General features: G+C 45.8%; 1 protein-coding gene across 2 annotated transcripts in view; it reads left to right on the top strand.

Annotated features, from left to right (window-relative positions):
* CCPG1 (cell cycle progression 1) overlaps nt 1-27,088 on the top strand; it is a 314,779-nt gene that overhangs the window by 100,089 nt on the left and 187,602 nt on the right. For both annotated transcript variants that reach the window (XM_086958333.1, XM_086958332.1), the window contains exon 3: nt 14,353-14,470. In XM_086958333.1, the coding sequence (XP_086814459.1) occupies nt 14,353-14,470 (118 nt within the window). The remainder of the gene's footprint in view (nt 1-14,352; nt 14,471-27,088) is intronic.

Raw genomic sequence — 27,088 nt, 5'->3', positions numbered from 1 at the left:
CACTTCCTCTCCATAACATGAAAACGTCATCTATGTAACGACGCCATATTTTAATATGGCCGTCGTAGGGGTTGTTGTTATAGATCCACTGTTCTTCATATAGCGCCATATACATAATCGCCATCTCCGGCGCGAAGGGACAACCCATTGCGGTTCCCATTGTTTGCAGATACTGTACATTATTAAAAGTGAAGAAATTGTACTTGAGGCATATTTCTGCTAATTTAAGCAGGAAGTTGGATGGGACGTTGTGTGGTCTTTCTCTTGTTTCTAAGAAGAATTCTAAGGCTTCCAGGCCTTCTTCTTGGGGAATGTTAGAATAAAGGCTGACTATATCCATAGTTACCAGTATTTCGCACTCCTCATCGAATGGTTGTTTTTCAAGAACATTTATTGCTTGTGTGGTATCTTTGATGTAGCTTGACGTAGAGCTCACCAGAGGTTTTAAAAACGTATCTACGTATTTTGCTGGCCGCTCTAGTATTGAATTGACTCCCGAGATGATGGGGCATCCTGGCGGATTTCTTGGGTCTTTATGAACCTTGGGGAGAACATATAGTATTGGTGTTCTTGGTGTTTGGTACGGCAGTGCCACCTGAAGCCTCACTGGGGCTCTAAGAATAATATAGCCAAGCAGGGCAGGTGGGGGAAAAAAAAAACAGCATGACTACTCTGGACCTCGTAGAAGGACCAACAGGGGGTGGGGGGAGGGGGGGTTTGATGGGGGGTGTGGGGGGGGGGGGCACCAACAATGTGCTTGTTGCCCTCTCCATCCCCAGTTCCTCAATGGGCACCACTCACCGGGATCTCAGTGGAGCTGCTCCGGTCTCTGCTCCGTCCTCTGGCAGCTCCGCTCCTCTTGCTGGCGGGAGGTGGGTGCCGGAATGGGTGTATGCCGTTCTGGCTTCTCGGTGTCTGCGGGGCTCTCTCCAGGTCACGGGAGCCCTGCTCAGGAAGCACCTCGTCGTGCTTCACCCGGGCCCCCTCCTGGGAGCCGGGGCTTCACTAGGGAGCACGCGAGGCTCCGAACAGCGGCCTCTAGGCCCTGCCCACCACCAGGCAGAGCCCTCTCCTTGTTCCTGGCAGCTTTAAAGTGGAGGGTTGGCTCCTGCTAAATGGGTATAAAGACCGAGGGGTGGGCACCCGCGGGAGAGCGCGAACATGCGGGATGGGCACCCGCTTTTCTTTTTATTAAAACCACAACGCAGAGAACACTGGTTAGGCTTCCGCTAGGAAGGCATCAACCCGGGGTGGGCTCCCGCGAAATTAGCATAAGACCGCGGGATGCGGGGTGGGCACCCGCTCCTCCTGGACATGCGGGGCTCTCCCTGACACACAGGAGCACCGCTTGGAAGGTGGATTCTTCTCCTGGGGACACAACTAAGGAGGCACACAACACAGCGGGGTGGGCTCCCGCTGTTTAAATATGCAGACTAGGGGGGGGAATCCCACACACCGGGGTTCCCTCGTAGCGCTTTGGAAGCACAGCGCTGCGGGCGTCAGCTCCTCTTCACTATCAGTCTAAATATACCGCTCTCAAGGCGCTAGGTCCCAGGCAGGCAGGCAGGGTCCCACACCAGCAAGTAGCGCCTACGCTCCTCACCTCCTTGGGAGTGCAGGCAACAGAACTGTAGCATTCACGAGGCGCTAGGGCAGGAGAGCAGGCAGGCAGTGCTGGGCAAGATCAGCCGTCAGTGGGCACTCCTCGGTACAAGACAGCAGTTCCTAGGAACGGTCAACCCGTTCCTAGGAACACTCGTCCTTGCACAGCAGTCTTCACTCCATTAAAGGCTCCCACTGGCTCTGTTCCTCCTTATATACGCCCCTCACCCCACCTACTAGAAAGGGCCAGGAGCTTCTAGAAGGTTCCCTGGGGAACTGGTCCCAACTGGTTTTGAGGGAGGTGTAGAGCACCCTGTCTGCCAGGCTTCCATCCAAAAGCTGGGGTGTGGGCGACAGACCCACCCCAGGGGACGGAGTCAGCCTTGGGCACTCCAAACACTAGACCTGCAAATCACCTCAGGCAGGTGGGACAAAACACACAGACATGGTGAATGTTACAAGTGACTAATAATCAAAAAGAGAACGGACACTAGTATCTGCAAAAACCATTAGTTTTTGTCGAAAACCCTCATAGACATCCTGGAGTTGTTATAGCGGTATATCTTTTTATCCGCCCCATCAGGAGTCTTGGCATAGTCATTGGGTCAACGATTAACGTGCAGTATGCCTGCCTCACCCGAGGCTACTTCTGGTGTATGCAGAAGTGTCCAGAAATGAATGAAAAAATTGTGTTTAAAAAATAATGACTTAGTCAAAAAGCAAAAAATGTTTAATCTAAGAAAAAAGGAGACTAGTCACTATCATTAAAAGGTTTTGGGATATTAAGGTAGTTGAGTTACTGAGCTACCATATCATTCTCAAGAAGTGAATGTTACAAGTGACCTTTCTCCGACATTACAAATGAATCTGCGCCCAACCTGTGGAAGCATTTAATATTTTCAGTTCACCCACATACCAAACATGGCATACATTTTCTCTCCCATGGGGGGAGGGTGTTCCTAATTCAAACCCATGGGAGGCAGAAAGCACACACACTTTGCACTGCTAACCAGCGCCAAAGTGTCCAACATCCTGAACCCACCAATTCAATCACAGCAAAAAGGCTAGGGGGAAGGCAAAAAGTTTTGGGATGACCCTGCAAGCAGTGCCAAGTCCAACAGTGGAAGTGCTGGTTTTGGTGGTGGTGCTGGTTTTGGTGGTGGTGCTGGTTTTGGTGGTGCTGGTTTTGGTGGTGGTGGTATTGGTGATGGTGGTGGGGGTGTTGGTGCTATTGGTTGTGGTGGTGGTAGTGGTATTCGTTGTGGTGGTGGTAGTGGTATTCGTAGTGGTAGTTTTGGTGGTGGTAGTTTAGGTGGTGGTGGTGGTGGTGGCATGCGTGGTAGTATTGGCAGTGGTGGTTGTATTGGTGGTGGTAGTATTGGTGGAGGTGGTGTTAGTGGTATCAGTGGCGTAGCTAGGCCTTAGGCCGCCAGTGGCTGCCCCTGAGTTTGTCGCCTGCGGGACCTGATAGAAGAGCGAGGGGGTGGGGTGGGTGCTGACGATTCATGTGGCCACATCAGCCGCAGGTAAGAGTGGGTTGGTGAGTGTTTGAGGGGGTGCTGGCTGCATCAGCTGCAGGTAATAGCAGAGCCGGGCCACTGCCCCCAAAACTCCTGCCACCTGGGGCGGTCCGCCCCCACCACCCCCCTACCCTTCTAGCTACGCCACTGGGTGGTATTGGTGGTGGTGGTATTGTTGGTTGTGGTTTTGGTGGTGGTGTTAATAGTGAATGTGGGACTTTTTCTATAAAAATGACTCAGCTGATGACCGTTACTGGTCTCCTTATATATCGCCCGCCTGGCAATGCAACCCCTTTTTGCAACCAGCTTATAGAGTCAGCTACTCAACTAGCCATAAAACACAACAACTTTATGATTTTAGGTGATTTGAATCTTCACCTTGAAGACAACAATGCTAAAGAAGCTCAAATACTTAAGACTGCATTACACGCGTTGGGAATAACATTGCTATCAACCTCCCCCACGCATCAACAAGGCCACCTTCTCGACCCTGTTTTTGCCACCTGGGAAGGTATTGAAATGTCCCCCCCGGTCCCAATAATCTGGTCTGACCACCATGTAATTACTTTCAACATCCCTACTAACAAGACTAAGATGACACCCAACAAACCATTGTATACAAAACGTCGTAATTGGAAAAAATACACCCCTGAACGCTTGACCAGCGAATTACAGAAACACCCGCCGCCCATAGGACAATCCTTACAAGACACTTGGAATAATTACGAATTATGGCTGAGTAAGGCACTAGATATAATCGCCCCGTGGACTTCCAAGCCCCCAGTCAGGAGAACCAAGTCTGAACCTTGGTACTCGGAAAAACTAAAAATCGCTAAAACTCACTGTAAAGCGACAGAACGCAAGTGGAGAAAAAACTACTCTCCTGAACTTAAGGAAATCTATAAACTGGAATTAAAATCATACCAGAAAATGATAAGAGAGGAAAAAAGTACCTTCTATCAGACAAGAATTGAAGAGGCAACCAACCCCATAAAAAAACTATTCAGCATCTATAAGGAACTTACAGATACTACTAGTCTAGATATGCAGGACACATATTCAAATGACATATGCGAACAAATAGCTGATTTCTTTGTCGAAAAAGTTGAGAAAATCAACGCTACTTTTCCTAAACCCTCTATATCAGGAAAAGAATCACCCCCCATACAAAAGACCACCCTCACCTGTTTTACCACACCCGACAAAGAAAATCTGATCAGCATTATTAACAATATCCACTCAGGATCCCCTAATGATGTGTGTCCTCTAGTAAAAAGTAAAGACATCATGAACAATGTTCTTATTGATCAAATTAGACACATGATCACCCTGTCCTTCCAAGAGTGCAATGTTCCAGAGGCTTGGAAGACAGCACAAGTTATTCCTCAAAAAAAAAAACCTAATATTCCGGTTACCCAATATCAAAATCTCAGGCCTATCTCCCTCTTGCCACAATGCGCTAAAATTATAGAAACAATAGTCAACAAACAACTAATGGCTTTTTTAGAAGAAGAAAATGTACTTCATCCTACACAATCAGGTTTTAGACCTGGCTATTCCACGGAATCAGCTGTTCTATACTCCACGGAATGTATTCGCAAGATGGTGGACGAGGGTGAGACAGCAGCGTTGGTCATGCTAGACTTAAGCGCAGCTTTTGATACTGTGCTACATGACACCCTGCTGTCCCGACTTTCAGACATTGGAGTGAAGGATCATGCTCTGGCTTGGTTCAAATCTTTCCTCACCAAAAGATCATTCCAGATACATTGCCCACCCTTTATGTCATCTTCTCGCGACGTGAGTTATGGGGTTCCACAGGGCTCTAGTTTGAGCCCCACCTTGTTCAACATCTATATGGAGCCCCTGGCTCGAGTCGTAGAGAACTTTGGGGTGGGCATTGTCAGCTACGCTGACGACACCCAGCTCATGTTTTAGCTCACTCCAGATAGCGAGATATTTGCCACCAATTTCTCTAGCTGCATGGCTACTGTCGCCACTTGGATGGATAAGTACTGCCTCTGTTTAAATGGTGATAAAACGGAGGTGTTAGTGGTAGGGAACAAAACTTCAATATGGTCCCAGGCTTGGTGGCCTACTACTCTGGGCGACTTCCCCCACCCAGTCGAAAAAGTCAAAAACCTAGGGATTATGATTGACTCGGATCTTTCGGGAAAATCCCAAGTCAACAAAATAATAGGTAAATGCATGGGCACGCTAAAAATCCTGCGAAAAATCATCGATCTCATCCCTACTGAAGCAAGAAAAACTATTGTGCATGCACTTATAACACCCCACTTGGACTACGGAAACGTTCTCCTATTAGGCCTGAACCAAAAGCAATTGCACCAGCTTCAATGCATTCAAAATGCTGCCGCCCGCATGGTATTGGGTCTACCAAGAAGAACATCTTCCAAAGCGGCCTTGTCCAAACTGCACTGGCTCCCGGTTAGGGAAAGAATTAGATTTAAAAGTCTTTGCTATGCCCACAAAATTGCCCACAACAAAGGACCTACCTATCTAAGAAATCTTCTCACTATCCATCGTTCAACCAGAGACCTTAGATCCTCGGGTATGTCACAATTTAAACTTCCCCGTATCCATAAAGCGAAAATGGGTGGCCGCTCCTTTCGCTTCCTTGGAGTAAAATACTGGAATGCCCTCCCTGTGCATTTGAGAATGGAACCTTCAGAAACTCTTTTTAGAGCCAAATTAAAAACTCACCTTTTTCCCCAATAATACCTTTCTGCACTTTTTCTTTCCGTTTGTCCGTTAGGAGTTTTGTCGGCAGTCAGCGCGGGGATACACAGTTGTGCAGCCATGCGCTTTATAAATGCTTTATTATTATTATTATTATTATTATTATTATTATTATTATTAATAAAACAGGCTTTTGAAACAACCCGTCAGTTGGCTTTAGTACAGATGACATGTAACACAGATGTGCTATTGTCTGCTTCAGTCCATTAGCTCAGGATTATGTGCTAACTGGAATTCTCATGACTTAACTCGCTAATCATTTCTAACAGACACAAGATAAGGCTGTGTTAAAGTGATTGAAAGCAGGTGCCTGATTTACGGGGCGGCTGTGCTGCTTAAAAAAACATGCGGTTTCAGCTGAAGCAGAGCATGTCCGTCCTGTAGTAAGAGAAACTCAATAAAGTAAATAGTTCTTACAGACTAAATAACAGGTCCTGTGTACCAACTGAAGTAAAAGGGCCAGTCGACATGGGCGGGTACAAATGAAGAAAAGTCCTTACTAAAGAGGGACTAACAAGCCTACTAACAAATCCTAAGGCAACATTTACGAAAGACAATGACACAAGCCAATGAAAAATATGGGAGGATCGTGGGCGCGGCTTCTGTCCCGTACTCTACTACAGCAGTCTTGCAGACCGAGTAGCGTATGCACGCTGCCACTAGGCTCGACCTAAAAACAGCTTATAGGTTTATAAACAATAACAGTTATTCATACACAATGATGAATGAACTTTCCCCTGGAAGGCAACCGGATCACTTCATTAGCCTTGTACAGGTATTCTCTTTGCAGTATCGCTTCCTATCTACCATGCCTTTATTCATGCAGCAGTACATTAATCCTTTCACTGTTATTTAATTTGATCGCTTATACCCCCTGCGCGCACTATCTCGCTCCTGCGCCTTTACCATTTAGCAGCGTGCTTTTCATGGGCCTTCAGTCCCCTATCACACACGTTCTGCTCAGCTGGCGTGGTTTGCCTCTTTCTCCTCCTCTTCATCCAGTAGCAACAGACTGGAGCCCGAGGCAGCTCTGCAGTTTACCCTACATTGTTTCTTTGGGTGCTATTGGTAAAAAATATATGTCGGTGCCTCGCAGCCACAATGAATTGAAGCATTTCTATTGTAGCACATTCCTACTTTTGAAGCCTAGAAGCGTTTTGTGGTTTGTTAATCACTTAATTGTTTTCAATAACCACAGAGGCCATGTTCAGTTTTTATAATATATATTCTTTTTATTGTGGCAAGGTACAGTTAGAGGTGGAAAACGGCAGAGCGGAGACGTCCACTATTTTGTTGCAGAGTTGTGTATTATTTTCCCTACCCTGGTTTCTTCTAGAGATGGTCCGACTCTCTTGCTAAACGCAGGCAGTACGCTGCGGGGCTGGTATGAACACTTTTCGAGGTCTGTTTCCGCTGCCAGTGCAATACCGCCATGTTTGTCCTAAAGTGAATCGATCGGTGGCTTCGGAGTGTTCATAAAGGTATGGCCGAATTTTTAAGCATCTGCATCTAGCTTGTGGCAAATATCTCCATACTTCCGTCTCCTAGTCTTCACAGAGACCCGGACATAACTCTTTAGTCTATGTCCACCTGAGCTAAAATACATTTTTTCGGCTTGCGATTTATATAATTATACGCCTTGAATTTTCAAAGTAATTTCAGAAATTTTGAATTGGCAATACCTCAATGCATGACTTCTACATGCACAAAGAAAGTCAATCGACCGGTATGTTCTGATAGGATTGTTAGTGTATTTTTTTATTCTCAGAACACAAAGGATGCCAGAGCAACCAGTGGTATTTTTAGTATCGGTATTCTGACAGAAGATGCATGAACCCCCCCCACCCTCCCTCCCCTGCTTCACACTTTCCACGGCCGCCAGGCCGTGTCTCCCATTTCTCCCCCCCTCCCCAAAGCAATGCCAAGAGCTTGTTGGTTAAATGCCACCGCGCTAAGCTATGGTCTGCTCTCTTGAGCTACTGTCACTCGTTTCCAGGAAAAACCTTTTTTTATAATTTTTTTTTTTTAGATTTGCTACACTTCTCAATTCAAGGAAAACATGTATTCAACCTTTATTTTTACAGCGCTTATAGTGGCAGGCGGTTGCTTCAAGGCGCTTATGTGATTGAATAGATAAAGAAAGTTTACCAGACTATTGAGAGGACAAGGCTGCCTGCTCGCGTGGACTGCTGCGCTCGAGGGGGTGGTGAATTTATGACTGCTCCTGCCACCTTCCGGCAAGCCCGTGTTTACAAATATAACGCCGCAAGCATCGCCATTCGAAGGTCTAGCTGGGTACCGCTATAACGCACCGCCCAGCAGTCTGGTCCCAGCCTGCCGGCTTTTCTGACAGACACCTCTCTACACACAACAGCACACCCGCCAGTGACTGGGAGGGCTGGAGCCGGACGGGGCACGCGTATCTTGAAAGGGTGGGGATGTGCGATTCCAATGCATTTAACATAACATAACATCATATTAGCATGCAGGGTTTCGGGATTTTTAGAGGTACAAGTTGTCTTCATGACCAATGAATGTTATATCCCAGTCCTGTGCGTTTTCTGTTACCCAGTATCTTGGTACCATTTGTTTAATTGAAATGAGCGTAAGACTACGTCTCCCAGAATGCAACAGGTTACTACATAAAAGCTCAGGCCGGAGGCCGTCCGTCAGCTCTATATGTTCCCGTGCTTTCACTGTAATTTTTTTCATTTACCATAGAACTCGAGATGCCTTTTTGCACCCCCTGGCCGAGCTGTGGGTGGGATCTGTGATCGAATGCTTGAATCTTGGTTGTCCCAGCCCCAAGGCTGGTGACATTTGCAGTGCTTTGAAAAGGCCCTTGTGTTGAATAGGCACTGTACAAGTCGCTAAGGTATTTGTAAACTTTCTAAATTCATACATTTCTACGTCAACATTCGGGATCATGTTGCTTCCTTAGTTTGCTCGCCACGGCTTTGCCAATGCTGCGTGAATGAAGGTAGTGTGCATACTTTTAAATTCAGTAACTTGCAATGAGCTGCTTGTCGTGAGAACGAGCGAGAGTGAAGCTCTTAGCTGCCGGCACAATAATTTAATCTGCAACAAGTGAATAAATACATTATTGTGTACTTCACTTGAATGATTTTCCACCCCACGGACAATAAGTGATTTGCCCTAGATCACACAAAGCGCTCAAACAACATTCTAACGCGAGTTATTTAACTAGAAATTGTCTGTAAACGTTTTGTATCATTTATTTATTATTCTGGCCCTTTTATATAGCGTAATCTCGACCCGAAGGTATTCGACCGCATTCCATAAACACATGCTAGCTTGAAACAAGGACGCCTACATTTATGGCACAGAGATATAATGTGCTTTGCCCAGGATGTGTTTAGTAGACGCCGAGACCGGAACTCGAATCCCCGGCTTCGAAGGCGGCCTACGGCCTACCCCAGCATCACTCAGCACCACCACATTATCACTCAGCACCACCACATTATCACTCAGCACCGCCACATTACCACTCAGCACCACCACATTATCACTCAGCACCACCTCATTATCACTCAGCACCACCTCATTATCACTCAGCAGCACCATCCAGCGCCACCCCAGCATCACTCAGCGCCACCCCATCATCACACAGTGCCACTCCAGCATCACTCAGCGCCACCACAGCATCACTCGGTGCCACCACAGCATCACTCGCCGCCACCCCAGCATCACTCGGCACCACCCTGGCATCACTCGGCGCCACCCCGGCATCACTCGGCGCCACCCCAGCATCACTCGGCGCGCCACCCCAGCATCACTCGGCGCGCCACCCCAGCATCACTCGGCGCCACCCCAGCATCACTCGGCGCCACCCCAGCATCACTCGGCGCCACCCCAGCGTCACTCGGCGCCACCCCAGCATCACTCGGCGCCACCCCAGCATCACTCGGCGCCAGCACAGCATCACTCGGCGCCACTCCAGCATCACTCGGCGCCACCTCAGCATCACTCGGCGCCACCTCAGCATCACTCGGCGCCACCCCAGCATCACTCGGCGCCACCCCAGCATCACTCGGCGCCACCCCAGCATCAATCGGCGCCACCCCAGCATCACTCGGCGCCACCCCAGCACCACTCAGCACCACCACAGCACCACTCAGTACCTCCACAGCACCACTCAGCACCACCACAGCACCACTCAGCACCACCACAGCACCACTCAGCACCACCACAGCACCACCCCAGCATCACTCAGCACCACTACAGCACCACTCAGTACCACCACAGCATCACTCAGCACCACCACAGCATCACACAGGGGCACCACAACATCACTATGCGCTACCACAGCATCACTGAATGCCACAGCATCACTCGGTGCCACCACAGCATCAATCTGTGCAACCATTCAAGGACAACTGGTTCAAATATGTTCTCTCAATGTTTCAAGCTTTATTACAAATGTCATAAAAAGATGTTGATATTTCTCTTCTGTTCTTGGATTTTTGTCACAATAAAATACACTGAACGTAATCTTCACAAAAGTTATTTACAAAAGTTTAAGCTATTGCCATTATAATAAATTACAATAACTTTTTTTAAGTATGAATTATTAAAAAAAAATTACAAGCCATTGTTATTTGTAATATCAATAAATCTAAGTCATGTAAATACAACACATATTGCGTTACAAATGCTATAGGTGTCACATTTGCGAAAGTTAAAACTATTGGCATTGTAAATGACAAAGCTATTAATTTCGCTATTTTCAAAACCAGCACATAAATAAAAAATTTGTCATTTACAATACCAATAGCTCAAAATGTCCTAATGCGAGACCTATTGCATTGCAAATGCTTGTTCTACTTAGTGTTTTTCTTTCCACAATTCATTTTGCGATAACTCCCAGTTCACCCTGCTTTTGAAGATGTTGTTTTCCTCCAACAAGTTTCAATGGGCTTTGTTTAACCCCTTCCATGCGGCCGCGATTCTGCGCCTGTGTGGCAGAATCGCGAGTGGGCGGGTTTATGACGGCCCCCAGCTGTCATCAGCACACGAGCACCGTAGTGCATGACGGCTGGGGGCCGTCATCAGCATGCAAGGGGTTAAAAGTGATGTTAAAAACGCCAGAGCGTTCAGTTTTTTTGTTTCCTCTTGTAACAAAACAGAAGTAGTTCACATGAGTGAGAATTCTGTAGCCATTCATGAACTCCTATTCGCCAGTCAAAACGCCAGTCAATGTGCCTCAAAGGAAAAACATACAAATATTGTACAGATTGGAACCTCTAGCGTTTTCAGAGCTAAAAGATCCTTTTAACACAAGTTCGGCATTATTACCAATAATCATACAGTAAAAAGGTCACATTATTATGCTAAAGTAAATATTTAGAAATATCGGTATACACATTCATAGAAATCTGTTCATTCAACAATAATGCTACTGTCAGCCATGATTATAATGTTGTCATTTGTGCAGTGTTGCAGCTGTGTCTTTGTTTCCCAGTGGTAATTCCAGTGGCCATTCCTCATTCTAAGTCCTCTATACTGGGCTGCAGCTGCTACATTGGTCCTGTCAGTAATTGCTCCACTCTAAGACCTCTAGGCAGTGCTGGAGCTGTCTCTCTGTTCCCAGTCATAATTACTCATTCTTAGTCCTCTAACCAGTGCTGCTAGCTGATTCTCTGGTCCCAGTGGTAATTCCTCATTCTAAGTCCTCTAGACAATGCTGCAGCTGCTTATCTTTTCCTAGTGGTAATTCCTGATTTAGTCCTCCAAGCTGCTAGCTGCTTCTCTGGTCCCGTTGGTAATTGTTCATTCTAAGTCCTCTAGGCAGTGCTGCTAGTTGCTTCTCTGGTCCCAGTGCTAATTCCTGATTCTTAGTCTTTCAGCAGTGCTCCTAGCTGCTTCTCTGGTCCCGTTGGTATTTGTTCATTCTAAGTCCTCTAAGCAGTGCTGCTAGCTGCTACTCCTGTCTCGTCAGTAATTCCTCATTTTAAATAATCTAGACAGTGCTGCACCTGTGTCTCTGGTCACAGTGGTAATTCCTCATTCTAACTCTTCTAGATGGTGCTGCAGGTGCTGCCCTGGTCCCATTGGTAATTCCTCACTTTTACTCCTCTAGGCAGTGCTGCTAGCTGCTTCTCCGGTTCCATAGGTAATTCCTCATTCTAAGTCCTCTAGGCAGTGCTCCTAGCTGCTTCTCTGGTCCCGTTAGTAATTCCTCATTTTAGGCCCACTAGGCAGTGCTGCTCGTTACTACTCTAGTCTTTTTGGAAATTCCTCATTGTAACTCCTCGAGGAAGCGCTGCTAGCTGCTCTTCTGGTCCCGTCAGTAATTCCTCATTGTAAGTCCTCTAGGCAGTGCTGCAGCGGCGTCTGTTCCTAGTGGTAATTCCTCATTCTTACTCCCCTAGGCATTGCTGCAAGCTGCTCCTCTGATCTCGTTGGTAATACCTCATTCTAAGTCCTCTAGGGGGTGCTGATAGCTGCTACTCTGGTCCCATCAGTAATTCCTCATTCTAAGTCCTATATGCAGTGCTGCCGCTGTCTCTCTAGTCACAGTGGTAAATCCTCATTTTAATTCCTCTAAGCAGTGCTGCTACTCTAGTTCTGTAGATAATTCCACATTCTAAGTCCTCTAGGCAGTGCTGCTAGTTGCTTCTCTGGTCCCAGTGCTAATTCCTGATTCTTAGTCTTTCAGCAGTGCTCCTAGCTGCTTCTCTGGTCCCGTTGGTATTTGTTCATTCTAAGTCCTCTAAGCAGTGCTGCTAGCTGCTACTCCTGTCTCGTCAGTAATTCCTCATTTTAAATAATCTAGACAGTGCTGCACCTGTGTCTCTGGTCACAGTGGTAATTCCTCATTCTAACTCTTCTAGATGGTGCTGCAGGTGCTGCCCTGGTCCCATTGGTAATTCCTCACTTTTACTCCTCTAGGCAGTGCTGCTAGCTGCTTCTCCGGTTCCATAGGTAATTCCTCATTCTAAGTCCTCTAGGCAGTGCTCCTAGCTGCTTCTCTGGTCCCGTTAGTAATTCCTCATTTTAGGCCCACTAGGCAGTGCTGCTCGTTACTACTCTAGTCTTTTTGGAAATTCCTCATTGTAACTCCTCGAGGAAGCGCTGCTAGCTGCTCTTCTGGTCCCGTCAGTAATTCCTCATTGTAAGTCCTCTAGGCAGTGCTGCAGCGGCGTCTGTTCCTAGTGGTAATTCCTCATTCTTACTCCCCTAGGCATTGCTGCAAGCTGCTCCTCTGATCTCGTTGGTAATACCTCATTCTAAGTCCTCCAGGGGGTGCTGATAGCTGCTACTCTGGTCCCATCAGTAATTCCTCATTCTAAGTCCTATATGCAGTGTTGCCGCTGTCTCTCTAGTCACAGTGGTAAATCCTCATTTTAATTCCTCTAAGCAGTGCTGCTACTCTAGTTCTGTAGATAATTCCACATTCTAAGTCCTCTAGGCAGTGCTGCAGCTCCATCCCTGTGGTAATTCCTTATTCTTAGTGTTCTAGTCAATGCTGCTAGCTGCTTCTCTGGTCTCATCGGTAATTCGTCATTCTAAGTCCTCTGCACAGTGCTACAGCTGCTTCTCTGGTCCCAGTGGTAATTCGTTATTCTATGTCCTCTACACTCCAAACCAAAACACAGAGATAAAATACATTGTTATTTACAACCCCAATAGCTCTAACTCTGACAAATTTGAGACCTATTGCATTGCAAATGCTTGTCCCGTTTGTGTCGGGAGATCACAAACATTTTGCATGCGAAGTTGACAGTGGTAACTTCGCTTAGATCCACAAACCGGCAGTATAGAAATTCACCTAACTTAACAGTGATTGATGGAGAGCCATAAAAAAATGGTGACGCAGTTGATGGAGAGCCATAAAAAATGGTGACTTAGTAGAATTTTGTTACAGGGAAATGTTAAATGGAAAAGTGGCAAGTTCAGGACTTATTCATAACTTTTGGACCATTTGATTAATCTGCTGTGTCCTCCTTGTTTTGTGCAAATTAGTCAAGACGGTACAAAGTTATTAAGGTGCGAAAACATGATAACCTATGAAGTGAGGTGTTTAACATTTACCACAGAGGTGCGTGCTGCTGCATCTCTGAACTATAGAACAGAGAAAGATTGTATGGTTTCCTTTTATGAACGGGTGCTGTTTTGAATATGACAGGTAGTAATCCAGCGATCAGGTAGATGTATATCCCCCCTCAACTCCCCACCCTTTGTAACTTAATTTTGCATGCAACTGCAGGAGCAAAGAGAAAACAACCTGAGCTATAAACGAAGCATGACCACAGTTTCACAGCTGTTAACCACAAGAATACCCAGCCCTGTTTGTTTGCTGAAAAGAAGTCGACCTTGCTTTTCAGCTAGTGAATATTTTACAGCTGTGCTCAAGTTGAGAATTATGAATGCTATAATTGGATGTGTGGAATTTGTGGGCAAATAAGAATGTAAACATTAACTCTAATAACATACAATTCCTTTTCAGGGATCTGATATAGAGACTTTGAATTCAGAACTTGAACCTTGTAGAGACCCCGTGGCTGATGAAAATCCTACTTCACTTGAAGATGTAGAAGAGCATGGTGAATCTGTGCAGCTGCGAGGTAACTAAAATAAAAATAGACCTACAAAGCAACGTTTTGTCTCTTGAGCACAAAACTAGAGGCAGCAGATTAGTATGCTGCCTGATGCAGGCCAATATGGGACACCCATTTTCTAGCTCCCTCTTTTGTTATTTAATGTAAAAGTCAAAAACCGTTCTTCATGACCGTTAAAATTGTAATTGCTGCCATTTCCACTTCCTTTTCAGGTCTCATCTAAGACGGCGCATGCGCTGTCACTCAAGATCTATTGTCACTTTCAAAAAAATCTAATGCGCTTAGAGCCTTACTTAACTATTAGTTGGCTTCCTTGTCACTCTGATTTCTTTTGTGTTCCATGGTCAGTGGCCGCTGGTTTGATTCTGCCGACTACTTGGGGAGGATTTTGGTTTCACCTTCTTTAGGTTGTACTTGCACTCAACCTCTCTCTGTGCTACTCCAGGTGTTTCTTTCTTTGAATTCTGGGACTTGTAGCCCTGTGTTGCAATGGAATAAACAAGATTATAAGACACAGAATTCAAAGAAAAAAGCTAGACTGGAAAAACTTGGCAGGGCTACCTACACACATCCCACACTTCCCCAATGTTCAGTTTCAAGGATACCCAACTAGAACACCACTTTCACCTTTGTTTTTTGTCAGTGAATCTTTTAGTTTTTTTTTTTAAGATGAAGTCAAATTTTATCACCTTACCCAACTATCCCAACTCCTATGACATCAGTGCTTACTCTTCATTTTGCTCGAAATAATTTTTTCTTCAAGTTTTTTTTTTTGAATGACCGTTTCCACTCCCTGCATAACACTGTGTAATATGCACCTTTCACTGGAAAGTCCTAGTGGCCTTCATGTCTAGTGGCCTTCATGTCATGCCTCAAAAAAATCGTAATTCTTCTTGCCTGAAATGAACAGCGCTCTTTCTGTCATCTTTTTGCAAGTCTAGCAATTTGTTGATTGCTAAAGGAACAGCACAAAAGGCATGAAAGCAACAGACGGTAATTCCTTCACTGAAGAAGGTGAACCTAGATCCTTAGTATTAAAAGAAGTATAAGCCAATAAGGTTGCTTTAAGCTTTTTCTAAAGTCCTTGAGAAATAGCTAGCAAAAAATTTGGCGAACATTATTTAATTTTTTATTTTGTTGTAATTCTATTTATTAAAGACAAGAAGTTACGTTACAGAATGGAAACGTAGGCAGGCAATTACGGCAGGACATAGGTTTGAGACAATAAACAAACATAGGACATTTGGTACAACAGTGGCTTTCTCACTACTTCTCATCGTTTAACCATCCTATCCCAATCTATTCACTGTTCTACGGGGGGCTTGCATATTCCTTCCCTGTATGTATTCCACTTCTCCCAGATCTATATCCACTTGTTGGGGCGACCTCTAGTCTAGGGACATAAATGGCCTTTTCTGTGACCATGCACCAGTCCATGTCCGTACCCCACTCTATCAATCTTGGTGGGTCACACTTCCGAGTTGTTTTTCGTCTTGCAACCATCAGCCCCTGAGTCACATGATTGTTCCTTGGCGTTCAGGTCCATCAGTCCCCAGACATTTAATAGACCCAGCTTGATGTTACAGTCAATCTTTTGTCCCAGTGCAGTTTCCCTGCAGCCCATTACCTCTCACTAATACCTCTGTGTTGGACCTGTGAGGTTCCAGATCACATAGGGTAGCCTGGCACAGAGGGGGAAAGGTCTAATCCAAAAGCATCACGTTAAGCTTGCGTCACACCCTACAATAACTCCATGTCCATCCATTCAAAAATGACACTACACCAATACTTTTAGAAAAGTTGAAAAGCTTTATCTCTTCTTTTAGTTAGTTTTTCAGTAATCTCACCATCTGTCACATCTGCATTTTAGATACCATTATTATCATTTGACATACTTTTGTACAGCCGCTAAAAACAAGGACCAGAAACAATTCTGGGAATTGGCAGCTAAGGAAAATAAACGGGAGAAAGGTTCCAGGGAGGTCTACTTAGATGAAGACACTTGGGTCAAGCACTTTTCGTTATTGTATGCAGCCAAAACTCCGACTGAGGCAGCAAATGATGTACCCCCGCTTACAATACCAGCCAATACTTACCCGGTAGTGTTTACCTTACAAGAAACAGAGGCAGCAATTATTTCAATAAAGAAAGGGAAGGCGCCAGGGCTTGACAGAATCCCTGGTGACCTGTATTTGTATAATATTGATGTTTGGGCACCCTATTTAAATCATTTATTTAACATAGTTGCGGCTAGTGAGCACATTCCGGATACTTGGAATGGCGCAGAAATCATCACTATTTTTAAAAAAGGGAATCGTGGTGATCCAGCAAATTACCGCCCCATTAGCCTTTTAGATATCACACAGAAAATATATGCTAGGCATATTCTAAATAGAATAAATTCATGGTTGGAGGAGGAGTCAATTTTATCTAAATACCAGGCGGGATTCAGACGCAAAACAAGTACTATTGATCAAGTATTCAGGCTATGCTGCTTGTATTGGAAGTATGTCATCATCCGCAAAGGTCACTTGTATGTGACCTTTGTAGACCTACGAGCAGCATTTGATCTCATTCCACGAGATCTACTTTGGGAAACCCTGAATAGGCAAGGGCTGCCTGGCGAATTACTAAAACTTGTAATAGGACTGCATCGGGAGAATTACGCTAAGGTTAGATGGGGCCCAAATGGGGAACTCACAGACCCGATCCCGATAAAAAGAGGAGTGCGACAGGGCTGTGTCCTGGCCCCTACTCTATTCTCCCTTTATGTAAACGATATTGCAACCTACATGGAAAACTGCGATAACGATTCTCCTCGACTGGGAGGGGAACTCGTCGCGTCCCTCCTTTTCGCGGACGATACAATCCTAATATCGCAAACGCCACGTGGCCTACAGATCTTATTAGACAGGTTCCAACAGTACTGTATCCATAAAGGATTAGAAATTAATATAAAAAAAACAAAATATATGGCACTGAACCCGCATAAAACTTTTAAAAAGAACTTAATGTTAAATGGGCAAAGATTAGATTACGAGCACAGTTTCACTTACCTGGGGGTCTTGATGGACTCTGTTATGGGATGGGGCCCACAATTGGAAAAATCTAAATTGGTGTTTAAACAAAACTGTTTCCCAATAACACAGAGATACAACAAAAGTGTGAACAAAGCAGTTACTCCAGCAGTAGAGCTTTTTAGATACAAGGTACAATCCGCCTCCTTGTATGGGGCAGAAATTTGGGGGCCAGTATGCAAAAAAACTTTTGAAGTACTGGAGAACAAATTTGTCAGGGGACTATTAAAATTTCCAATCAATACCCCCCTGACACCCCTATTCTTGGATCTTAACATTAAACACACCGATCAGCACGCTATATTGAGACCATTGCTGTTGTGGGTCAGATTATGGACAACCCTGGAATTATCCGACTATAGAAATGGGCTGAAGGAAGTATTCGAGCTGGATAGAGACAATAAGATCTTCTGGTTTAAGCATGTAAAAAACTGGCTTACCAAGCTCGGATTATCACACTTTTGGAACGAGCCTGAATCTCTAAACCCAACTTCCAAGAAAATTGTTAAATTAAGCTTTTGGTCATACGTGAATTATGAATCTGTGTATACAAGAACTCACGGCCCTCTCACTGAAAAATTTCTTTTGGCAAAAAATGAGGCTCTATTCGAACAATTTCTAGATAAAATTCAACCTCCACTGGCTAAATCTTTATATTTAAAATTTAGGTATGGAACGTTGAGGATAAAAGTAACTGAGAAAAGATGGGGGAAGACTGATAAAGATCATTGTACACTGTGCACTAATAACCAGAGGGAGGACATTTTCCACATACTGTTTTTTTGCCCCAGTTATGACAAAGCTAGGAAAAAGTGGATAGTCCCCTTGTGCCGTAACATTGGTTCTACTTCCCATAGGGAAGCTGGCAGAATCCTAAGCATGGACACCAGTCAAGTAATCGTGTTCGGTATTAGCAAATTTCTATTGTCCACTTATTTTGTTAGAAGGAAACTATCTCTTTCATTTTAAACTAAAGAAAGCTGCTATTCAGACTCCCCGAAATCATGGACAAAGCCAAGGCATTGCATTTTTAATTCTGGTTGCTCAAATTCAATTTAATGTCTTTTTAACATTTCTATTGTTTTTAACATTTTAATATTTATCTGATACTGTGCCAAACTGAAACTGTAAATCATGTGCTTTTATTGATGAAATACTAGCTAACGTGTTAAATTTGATGAAATGTAGAAGTAATGCAGTATTAGGGTGCCCATTATAACGAATGCTATATTGTTGTATATTTTATCATGAACTGTATATTTTATTGTTATCTTTTATGTTGCAACGCAACGAAATAAAGATTGAAATTGAATTGAAATTGACATACTTTTGTGATTCCATGAATTATAACACTGAATTCAGTTCATTAGCAGACTTTACTCATTCCTAACAACCTAGTACTAATAGGAATAAGAGTTTCTTTGCAAGTGGACCCTTCTCCTTTTTCCTTAAGTGCAAACAGATTTATATCACCATAAAGGACACATTGGAATTGCAAATGGGTTACAGGTTCCAGAGGCAACTCTGAAATATTTGTACCTAGAAATGGAGTCCAATAGTATCTTGCCTAGAAGGACAAAATTTAGTTGTACCATCAATTCTTACCACCATTGGTTACACTTTACAAGTACCTCAGTAAGACAAGATATTACTTTTGGAATAAATAGACTTTACATTGAAAGTGTACACTCTCCCTTTAGACCATCAAAGTTCCACTTCTAACATTACTGTAATGACCATGCTCTTAGTCAAATTTGACTTAATTAACAATTCTAATCTGTCCCTGGATTGTAACCTTTCTCAGGATGGCTGTGGAGGGTTAATATTTTCGAGGGGTTACCATCCTCCACTAGATCCCCGGCACATACGCAGAGCTTTGGTTGAGTTTTACAGTCGAGGATCTCAGTCACCAGCCCCCTCGGCTCGGCAGCCCGACCACAGTTACAGCTCTGCCGGGAGTTTGGTAGTGCAGGGTCTTTCCCCTCCCTCCAGGTCAGATTTCCCAGCTTACTTGATGATGTCGAGATTGACAGGAATCCGGAGGGTATAAGAACACTCAACGGGGCTTCCCCGCTGTCTGTAGGACTCCGACGGTGGTTTTCTCACCGAAGTCCTGTCAGCGAGGGGGAAGATTGATTCTTGGCTCCCCTCGTGGAAGAGCTCCTCTTCAGCTCGGTCTTCTCTCGCCCCGCCCCTCGCCTTCCGGTGCCTCGCCTTCTCTTCACTCGTCAGGCGGAGCCTTGCAGGGCTTCTGCTACCTAGCAACCAACGCGGAAGACGCTCTCCTGCCTCACATCGACGCCGATCTCCGTCGAGCACCTAGAAGGGCAGTTCACCTGCTTCCCCAGCCGATTTCGAATAATAAGCGGTGAGTGCAGACAAGCGTGGATGATGCTACGCTGCTTAGGGTCCGTTTTTCTTGGACCTTCAATTACACCTATTCACAAGTAGGCTGCGGGGGATGGCCAAGAGACAGTCCCACCTGATTTCTCAGGGTTTCAGACGGTACCCTCTCTCACCCTCTAACTCCTGGCTCAATGGTTTTCAGATACCCAGACCGAACCAAGGTTATTTTTAGATAAGAGGGGGGTACCACAGAAGTAAATTGCGACAGGGGGCAAGGTCATCAGATAGGGGGGGCGTCTGCAGTGAAGGGAAGCAGGCCCGCAGACAGTCAATTTCCCTACCCAGTGCGCCAACCTCTCCTCCCAGAAGCCTTAACTCCTGACTGACCCTACTCCTCACAAGATCACCTCTCTTCTCTAAAATGGCTGCCCAACATTCTGCCTTATATAGGCAGACCCTAGAGTGTCCAGAGAGGTCCAGAAGGTTCTGGAAGCCCTCATTATGTCCTATGGCCCTAGATCCTGAGGTGACAGTTATGGCAGTTCCTGGCCACCATTTTGTGTGATTGAGTTTTCACCAATTTTTAAGATTCACCTAAGCCTAAGGAACTATAGGGTCAAGGAGGACCTAACCCCTAGGTCAACACCCAAACAAAAAATCCAGTGGACATAAAAAACAAAGGTTAGGAGGCAGAAAGGGGACGAAAATAAAGAAATAAATAGGAGGGACACCCCAAAGGACTGACAGGTCTAACACTCTGGATGATGATTTACTCACATAACATGTGGATAAAAGTGCCCTTATACCCACACTTCCTGTGGCACCTGCCCTCTGTGCGGTATCCTATTTTCACTAGTGTGGGACTGGCAAGGTAGGTTCTGTGTAATATTTTCAACTGTACCAATCTGAACCTTGAGGAAATTGCCACCTCTTTAGGAGAGGCCTGCGCCTCAAGCCACTTTTCATCCTCCAGCCCCCAACGTCATAATCCCATTTCACACAAAGTGGGATTAGTGGATCTGCCATGTTGTTGAGTAGTTTCTTATATATAAGCGATATAGCTTTCTCTGGCTTATCTCCATCTAGGATCCTAAGTTCAAGCGGGGAGGATTCAGGCGGCGACTGACTCTTGGGTAGTACGGTTAACAAAGTGTGTCTGATTTGCAGGTATCTGAAGTATTCAGTACTTGCCAACTCGTATTCTGTTTGCAGTTGGGCAAAGGGAACCACATCTCCCGCCTTTCATAAGTCTCCCACTCGTGATATACCTATGAGGTCCCAGCGGTCAAACTCCCTCGTACGAATCCGGTTCCCCAGCTGGCCGCTGTACCAGAGTGGTGTAGCTTGCCAACCCAAGCTCTTCGCTGCTGCTTTCCACACCTGGATTGCGTGTCCCCGGGCCCCGTTGGTCTCGGCTTTGTTGAGTTGGAGTACAGCGCTCCCACAAGCTACCCCCTGGTAGAAGCCATCTATCCATTTGGAAACCAGGGTCTCCCTCCGCCCCAAGTATTTTAAAATCGTCCTGCGCTTCCGTAATCGTGAATCCCCGGGGTAGGGAAGGCATTGCCCCACTGAGGACGTACAGTACTGATTTAGACCAGTTTATTTTGTACCTGGCAAAGTTGCCAAACACCTGAAATATGTGCAATACCCTGTTTAGAGAGGCCGCTGGCGAAGATAGGTAGTGCAAGATGTCATCGGCGTACAATGAAATGCGGTCCTCTCAGCCTTCCGTCCACTTGAGGCCTCTGACAATCGGGTCTCTCCATATCCACATCGCCAGTAGCTCTAGTGTGGGGCCAAAAAGCAGTGGTGCCAGGGGGCATTCCTGCCTGGTGCCTCTACCAAGCGCGAAAGTACGAGATTTCCTATTGTTTTTTTTTTTATAATTCTTTTTTTTAAACATACATCGGTTCAAACAGACATTGCAGAGGGTCCGCAAAGTTGTACAGTGCAATATTCACAGAAAGATTACATTAATCAGTACATACGAGGGGAATGTCACGGGTTAGAGGTCATCTTGTACATCCATCTTGGTGGTATGCAGCAGGGCTCTCCACGATAGCTATTCCAGGGACCCCACACACAAGACCACTTTTTGGGGCATCCCCTTGCCAGGTAAACTGTCTTTTCTTCCTGAACATACACCAGTCCAGTTTTCTTTCCCAGGTTTCTAACGTAGGAGGGTGAGCTGCTCCCCATACTTGAGCAATATCTCTTTGCTAGCATGAACCCTAGAGTAGCCCACTGCGTCTGGTGAGTGTTTGTCTGTGGGTTTCCAGATATTAAGAAGGCATCGTCGCACCTCCGGGAGGATGCGAACCTGCAACACCGTGTTGATAATGTCATATATTTTAAGCCAGAAAGAACAGATCTGTGGACACTCCCAAACTGTCTGCAGGAACGTCACTACCTGACCGCAGCGCCGTTTACAGTCCCCATTTTCCGACCACCCCATGTTTACCAATCTGGGCCCCGTAATGTATATTCTAAGCTGCACCAGCCTCAGACGCGCCCGAATCGCAGCCACTCTAGGGGAAGACACTGCTGTCTGCAAATCCTCATCGTCCCAACTCCACCCCATCCTGCATCCTTTTCTCTCTCAACATGTGCAGGGGATCAACCATATAATTAATTAACTTCCTGTAGATCAAGGAAATAGATTTTTCGGGAGGGTGACCGTCTAAAATCCTATCCTTCAGCGGGGAGGCTTCCGGAAGGACAACCCCCTGAGGTAAAGAGGACTGGAGTGAGTGCCGGACCTGCAAGTAGCGGAAGTGTTCAGTTTCTGCCAAATCAAATTCCGCCTGGAGCATATTAAAAGATTTGACTTCTCCGCCCCCCCCCCCAAACGTCTTTAATATACGTGATACCAATGAGATCCCATTTGTCAAACCCCTTTGATCTCCACAAATCACCCAGTTTCTCAGAGACCCACAGTGGAGTGGCCGATGTCAGTCTTACCCTCCATCCAAGGGAGTTAGTTGCGTTGTGCCAGATCTGGACGGAGTGTTTGGTCGGGCCAGTCAAAGTGTATCTCCTGGGCCGGGAGTACAATGCTGTGTTGTAGTTACCTCCTGGGAGAAGCCACTTATCCATGGCATAACTGGGGTTGTCCGTAAGTGCTCTGATTAATGGCTGCTAAATGGGCTGCCCAATAGTACTTCTTGATATCCGTGAGGCTGATGCCTCCGTTGTACCAGTTTAGCGTCAATATATTCAGGGCAATTCGAGGTTTACCGTCCCGCAGTAGGTCCCTCTGTAGGCCTTCAATCTCTTTAAATAGGGGGTGTGGGGGGGGGGGGGGGCGCAGAAGGTTTTGGGCATGACGAGTCGAGGAATCTAGAGAGATAAAAATTTGCAAGTATTTAAAGCCAATGGTGTTAATGTATATTGGACAGTGTCCGGGAAGGACGGCTGAGCCCCCCCCCCTCTCAGAACAAACAAAAGGGATTTACCCCAGTTGATGGTGAACCCAGAGTATCTGCAGAACACCGCAAAAATATCTAAAACTACCATGAGCGATTTCTTGGGGGAGGCCAAATAGAGCATTATACCGTCAGCATAGAGTGAAATGCGGTTCTTCCAGCCGGGTTACCACTTCAGTCCACGTATCATTGGGTCCCAGTGGATCCAGGCTGTAAGGGGCCCCAGAGCCAGGGCAAAAAGGAGAGGCGAGAGCGGGCAACCTTGACTGGTCCCCGGACTAACTTGGAACACAGCTAACAGTTTATTATTCACCACCATTTGAGCTAAGAGTTCATTGTACAGGAGACATACCCATTTGATGTAGGCTGGGCAAAATCCCATCTTTGCCAAAACCGCACAAAGGTAAGGCCATTCAGTGGTGTCAAACGCCATTGTCTCGTCTAAGGACACGATCACTTCCGGCTCTAGGAGGGTATGCGCTTTATCTATAACCCCATGAACTCTACGCAAATTTAAAGCAGTATTTCTGTGTGGCATAAAGCCGGATTGGTCTGGATGCACTAAACCACTAATTACCTTAACCAAGCGGTTGACCAAGCGCTTAGCTAGGATTTTAAGCTCGGCATTAAGATGGGATATTGGCCGATAGGAGGTAAAGTCTGGTTTGGGTTTCCCTTCTTTCTGAATGGTTACTATGGTGGCTATTCTCTGGTCCCTGGGCAATGTTCCTACTTCCATAGATTCCTTCAACATAGATTTCAGGTAAGGGGAGAGTTTATCAGGCTGCAATTTGTACAACTCAATGGGGAGGCCGTTCGAGTGAGGGCTGTCCCGGAGTTTAAGGAACGGATTGCTTGCGCTATCTCATCTGTCGTCCATTTGCTGTCCAGAAAGTCACGGTCCTCTAAAGAGAGACGAGGGAGCTTAATGTCTTGTAACAATACCTGAGAATCTTCCACAGTGTGCGAGGTTACTGTTGTATACACAGTCCGAAAATGACTAGCGAATTTGTCAACTATCTCCTGCGGATCTGTGACAGAGATATCTCCCTCCACTCTAAGCTCCAGGACCAGTCTGCTCGCCTTCTCCCATCTGTCCAGTCACGCAATGAGTTTCCCTGCTTTATCTCCCAGGTCGTAGATTCTACCAAGTCGCTCCCTACCCAGAGTTTTGGCCCTGATAGTTACTAGAGCCTTATAATCCTGCTGCTTCAGGCTCAGAAGATGCATCTTCTCTGGTGTCACCCCAGATTCCAGCTCTCCTTCCAAATTATAGATTTTAGTCTCTATGTTAAGAACCTCGTTCTGTTTTTCTTTTTTGTCCCCATAGAGTAATTATAAAGCCTGACCACCAATCACAGCCTTGAATGCTTCCCATAGGGACTGGGATGAAGAAACAGACCTCACATTATCAGAGAAATAAACATCCATGGCTTCAATAAGATTTTTACAAATTTTTGGGTTACGTAGGTGCCAAGGATTGATTGGAGCTAATCTCCCTACTTTGCACTGGTTAAAGACCATGTGGACCCATATTGGTGAGTGATCGGAGATACCTCTAGCTAGGTGTCTGATCTCGTGTATATAAGTGATTTGTGCAGCTGGCAAAAGGCAGTAATCTAAATGGGAAAGACTGTGGTGAGCCCCTGAATGAAAGGTGTGCTGTACATGGTCAGGATGCAAGGTTCTCCAACCATCCACCAGGCCCATGGCCTCGAGAAAGTCAGGCAAGCAACAGGAAGAGGACCCCAGTTCCCGTGGGGGATGCAGGTCCAGCGTTCCAGATACCACTGCATTGAAGTACCCCGCCCCGAGGACCAAGAGGCCGTCTGGAATGGCGAGGAGGACCGTGCCCAGGTCCGCAAAAGTAGCACCCTGCAGGCCCTGAGGAACATAAATGGACATGAAGCCCCAGTCATCTGTCCAGGTGGTACTTAGGGCAGGGGGAGCGTGTTTTTCACCATGATGCCCACACCCCTGGCACCGGAGTTAAACCCTGCATTAAACCACAAACTACTCATCAACACTCTCATAGATAGGGTAGGAGTCAATGGGGTGGTTGCACAGTGGTTCACCTCCTTCCTACAATACCGATCTCAAAGAATAAAAATAGGAGACTCCACGTCCGACCTACACCCTATAACCAGAGGTGTCCCCCAAGGCTCAATGCTATCCCCCGCACTATTCAACCTCTACATGGAGCCACTCACCATCATCCTCAAAAAAACCAACATTCCCTTCCATCTCTATGCCGACGACACCCAGATATACCTAGAAACATCCTCCCTAGCAGACATGCAAAGACTAAACATCACCCTAAGATAAGTACAAAAGTGGCTGTCCTGTAACCATCTGAAACTAAATCAAAACAAAACAGAAATTCTTCTCCTAGCCAGCATGGAAAAAACCCTGCAAATCACAGAATGGTTAAAGGCTATTGATGCTCTAGACTGCACTCTCATCCCATCAGACTCCGTGAAGTCATTGGGTATCACTCTGGACCCTAACTTGGATATGATTAAACACATCAAGAGCACCTCAAAAGGTGCCTTCTTAAACCTAAAGCTACTAAGTAAAATCAAACCCTTCATCCCACCAACGGACCTCAAACAAGCCACTCAGTCCCTTGTCTTATCCAGATTAGACTACGGGATCGCCACCCTCACAGGCACGGCTAAACTTCACCTGGCTCCACTAAGAACAACACTAAATGCAGCAGCCAGAATGGTGTCAGGAGTAAGGAAATATGAATACATCACACCCCCGCGATAACAGAACTCAAGTGGCTCCCAGTAGAATTGCGAGCCAATTTCAGAACCGCCTGCCTCACACACAAAGCTCTACACACTGGCAAACCCACCTATCTAGCTGCCAAACTCAAGAAAGTGGGACAGACAAGAAACCTCAGAAGCACCAACTCTCTGCTTCTCATCCCTCCGAAAACCTGCAAACAAAAGACTATCTAGGTCCTTCACCGGAAATGCACCCAAAATCTGGAATGCCATTCCCATATATATTAGGACGAACTCTTCCTACAGAGCCTTCAAGAGCCAGCTCAAAACGCTCTTCCTCAATCAAATCCTCACAAAGTAACAACGGATCTTCTTTAACTCCCGACCACAAGACAAAAGACCCAGCAAACTACGTTAAAGCCACTCCGGACATCACTTCCCCTATATTCAGAACATTACCCCCACTTACCTGAACATCAAACTCTAAACTTTGCTTCGATTACTACCAGACGATTACAGATTAATGAACCTCCTTATACCTTAGGCTCAATATTTACCAGGTCACTTTTTTTTTGTTTTTTTGTGAAAACCTTTATTTAACATTTGCACACATATACAAAACCGGGCCTACAACCCCCAGGGCTGGCCGCTAAGCAGTTCAGTGTAGTATCACATTCAGTTTCAAAGCAATTGTCCCTGGGGATCATAGTAGCTCAGATTGCCAAGTACAATGGTTGAGAGTGCAGTTCAATGCGAAACAGGATAGGAGGTTTTCATTTTCAATATAATAGAAAGGATCAGGTATCATATAGTGTCTCGGACCATGGGAATGATGGCGAACAGGAAAACGATGCGTCCATACCAAGTTCGCTACCCTAGCAATCAACGGCGTTTAAACATGCGACATCAGGATAAACAGCACATTATTAATATCAACACCGTCCTTGTTGTCCGCCCCCCAGCGCCCAGGCCCCGGAGAGATCTAGGCACAGGCGTAGAGATGAGGTTGCAAAGAAAGCCGAACCCACTACACTAACCCGG

This window comes from Lissotriton vulgaris, chromosome 2_1 (genome assembly GCF_964263255.1).
Source record: "Lissotriton vulgaris chromosome 2_1, aLisVul1.2, whole genome shotgun sequence".
Classification (NCBI taxonomy): domain Eukaryota; kingdom Metazoa; phylum Chordata; class Amphibia; order Caudata; family Salamandridae; genus Lissotriton; species Lissotriton vulgaris.
Note: the sequence above shows the minus strand (reverse complement) of the source record. Positions and strands in the feature narration are given on the sequence as shown.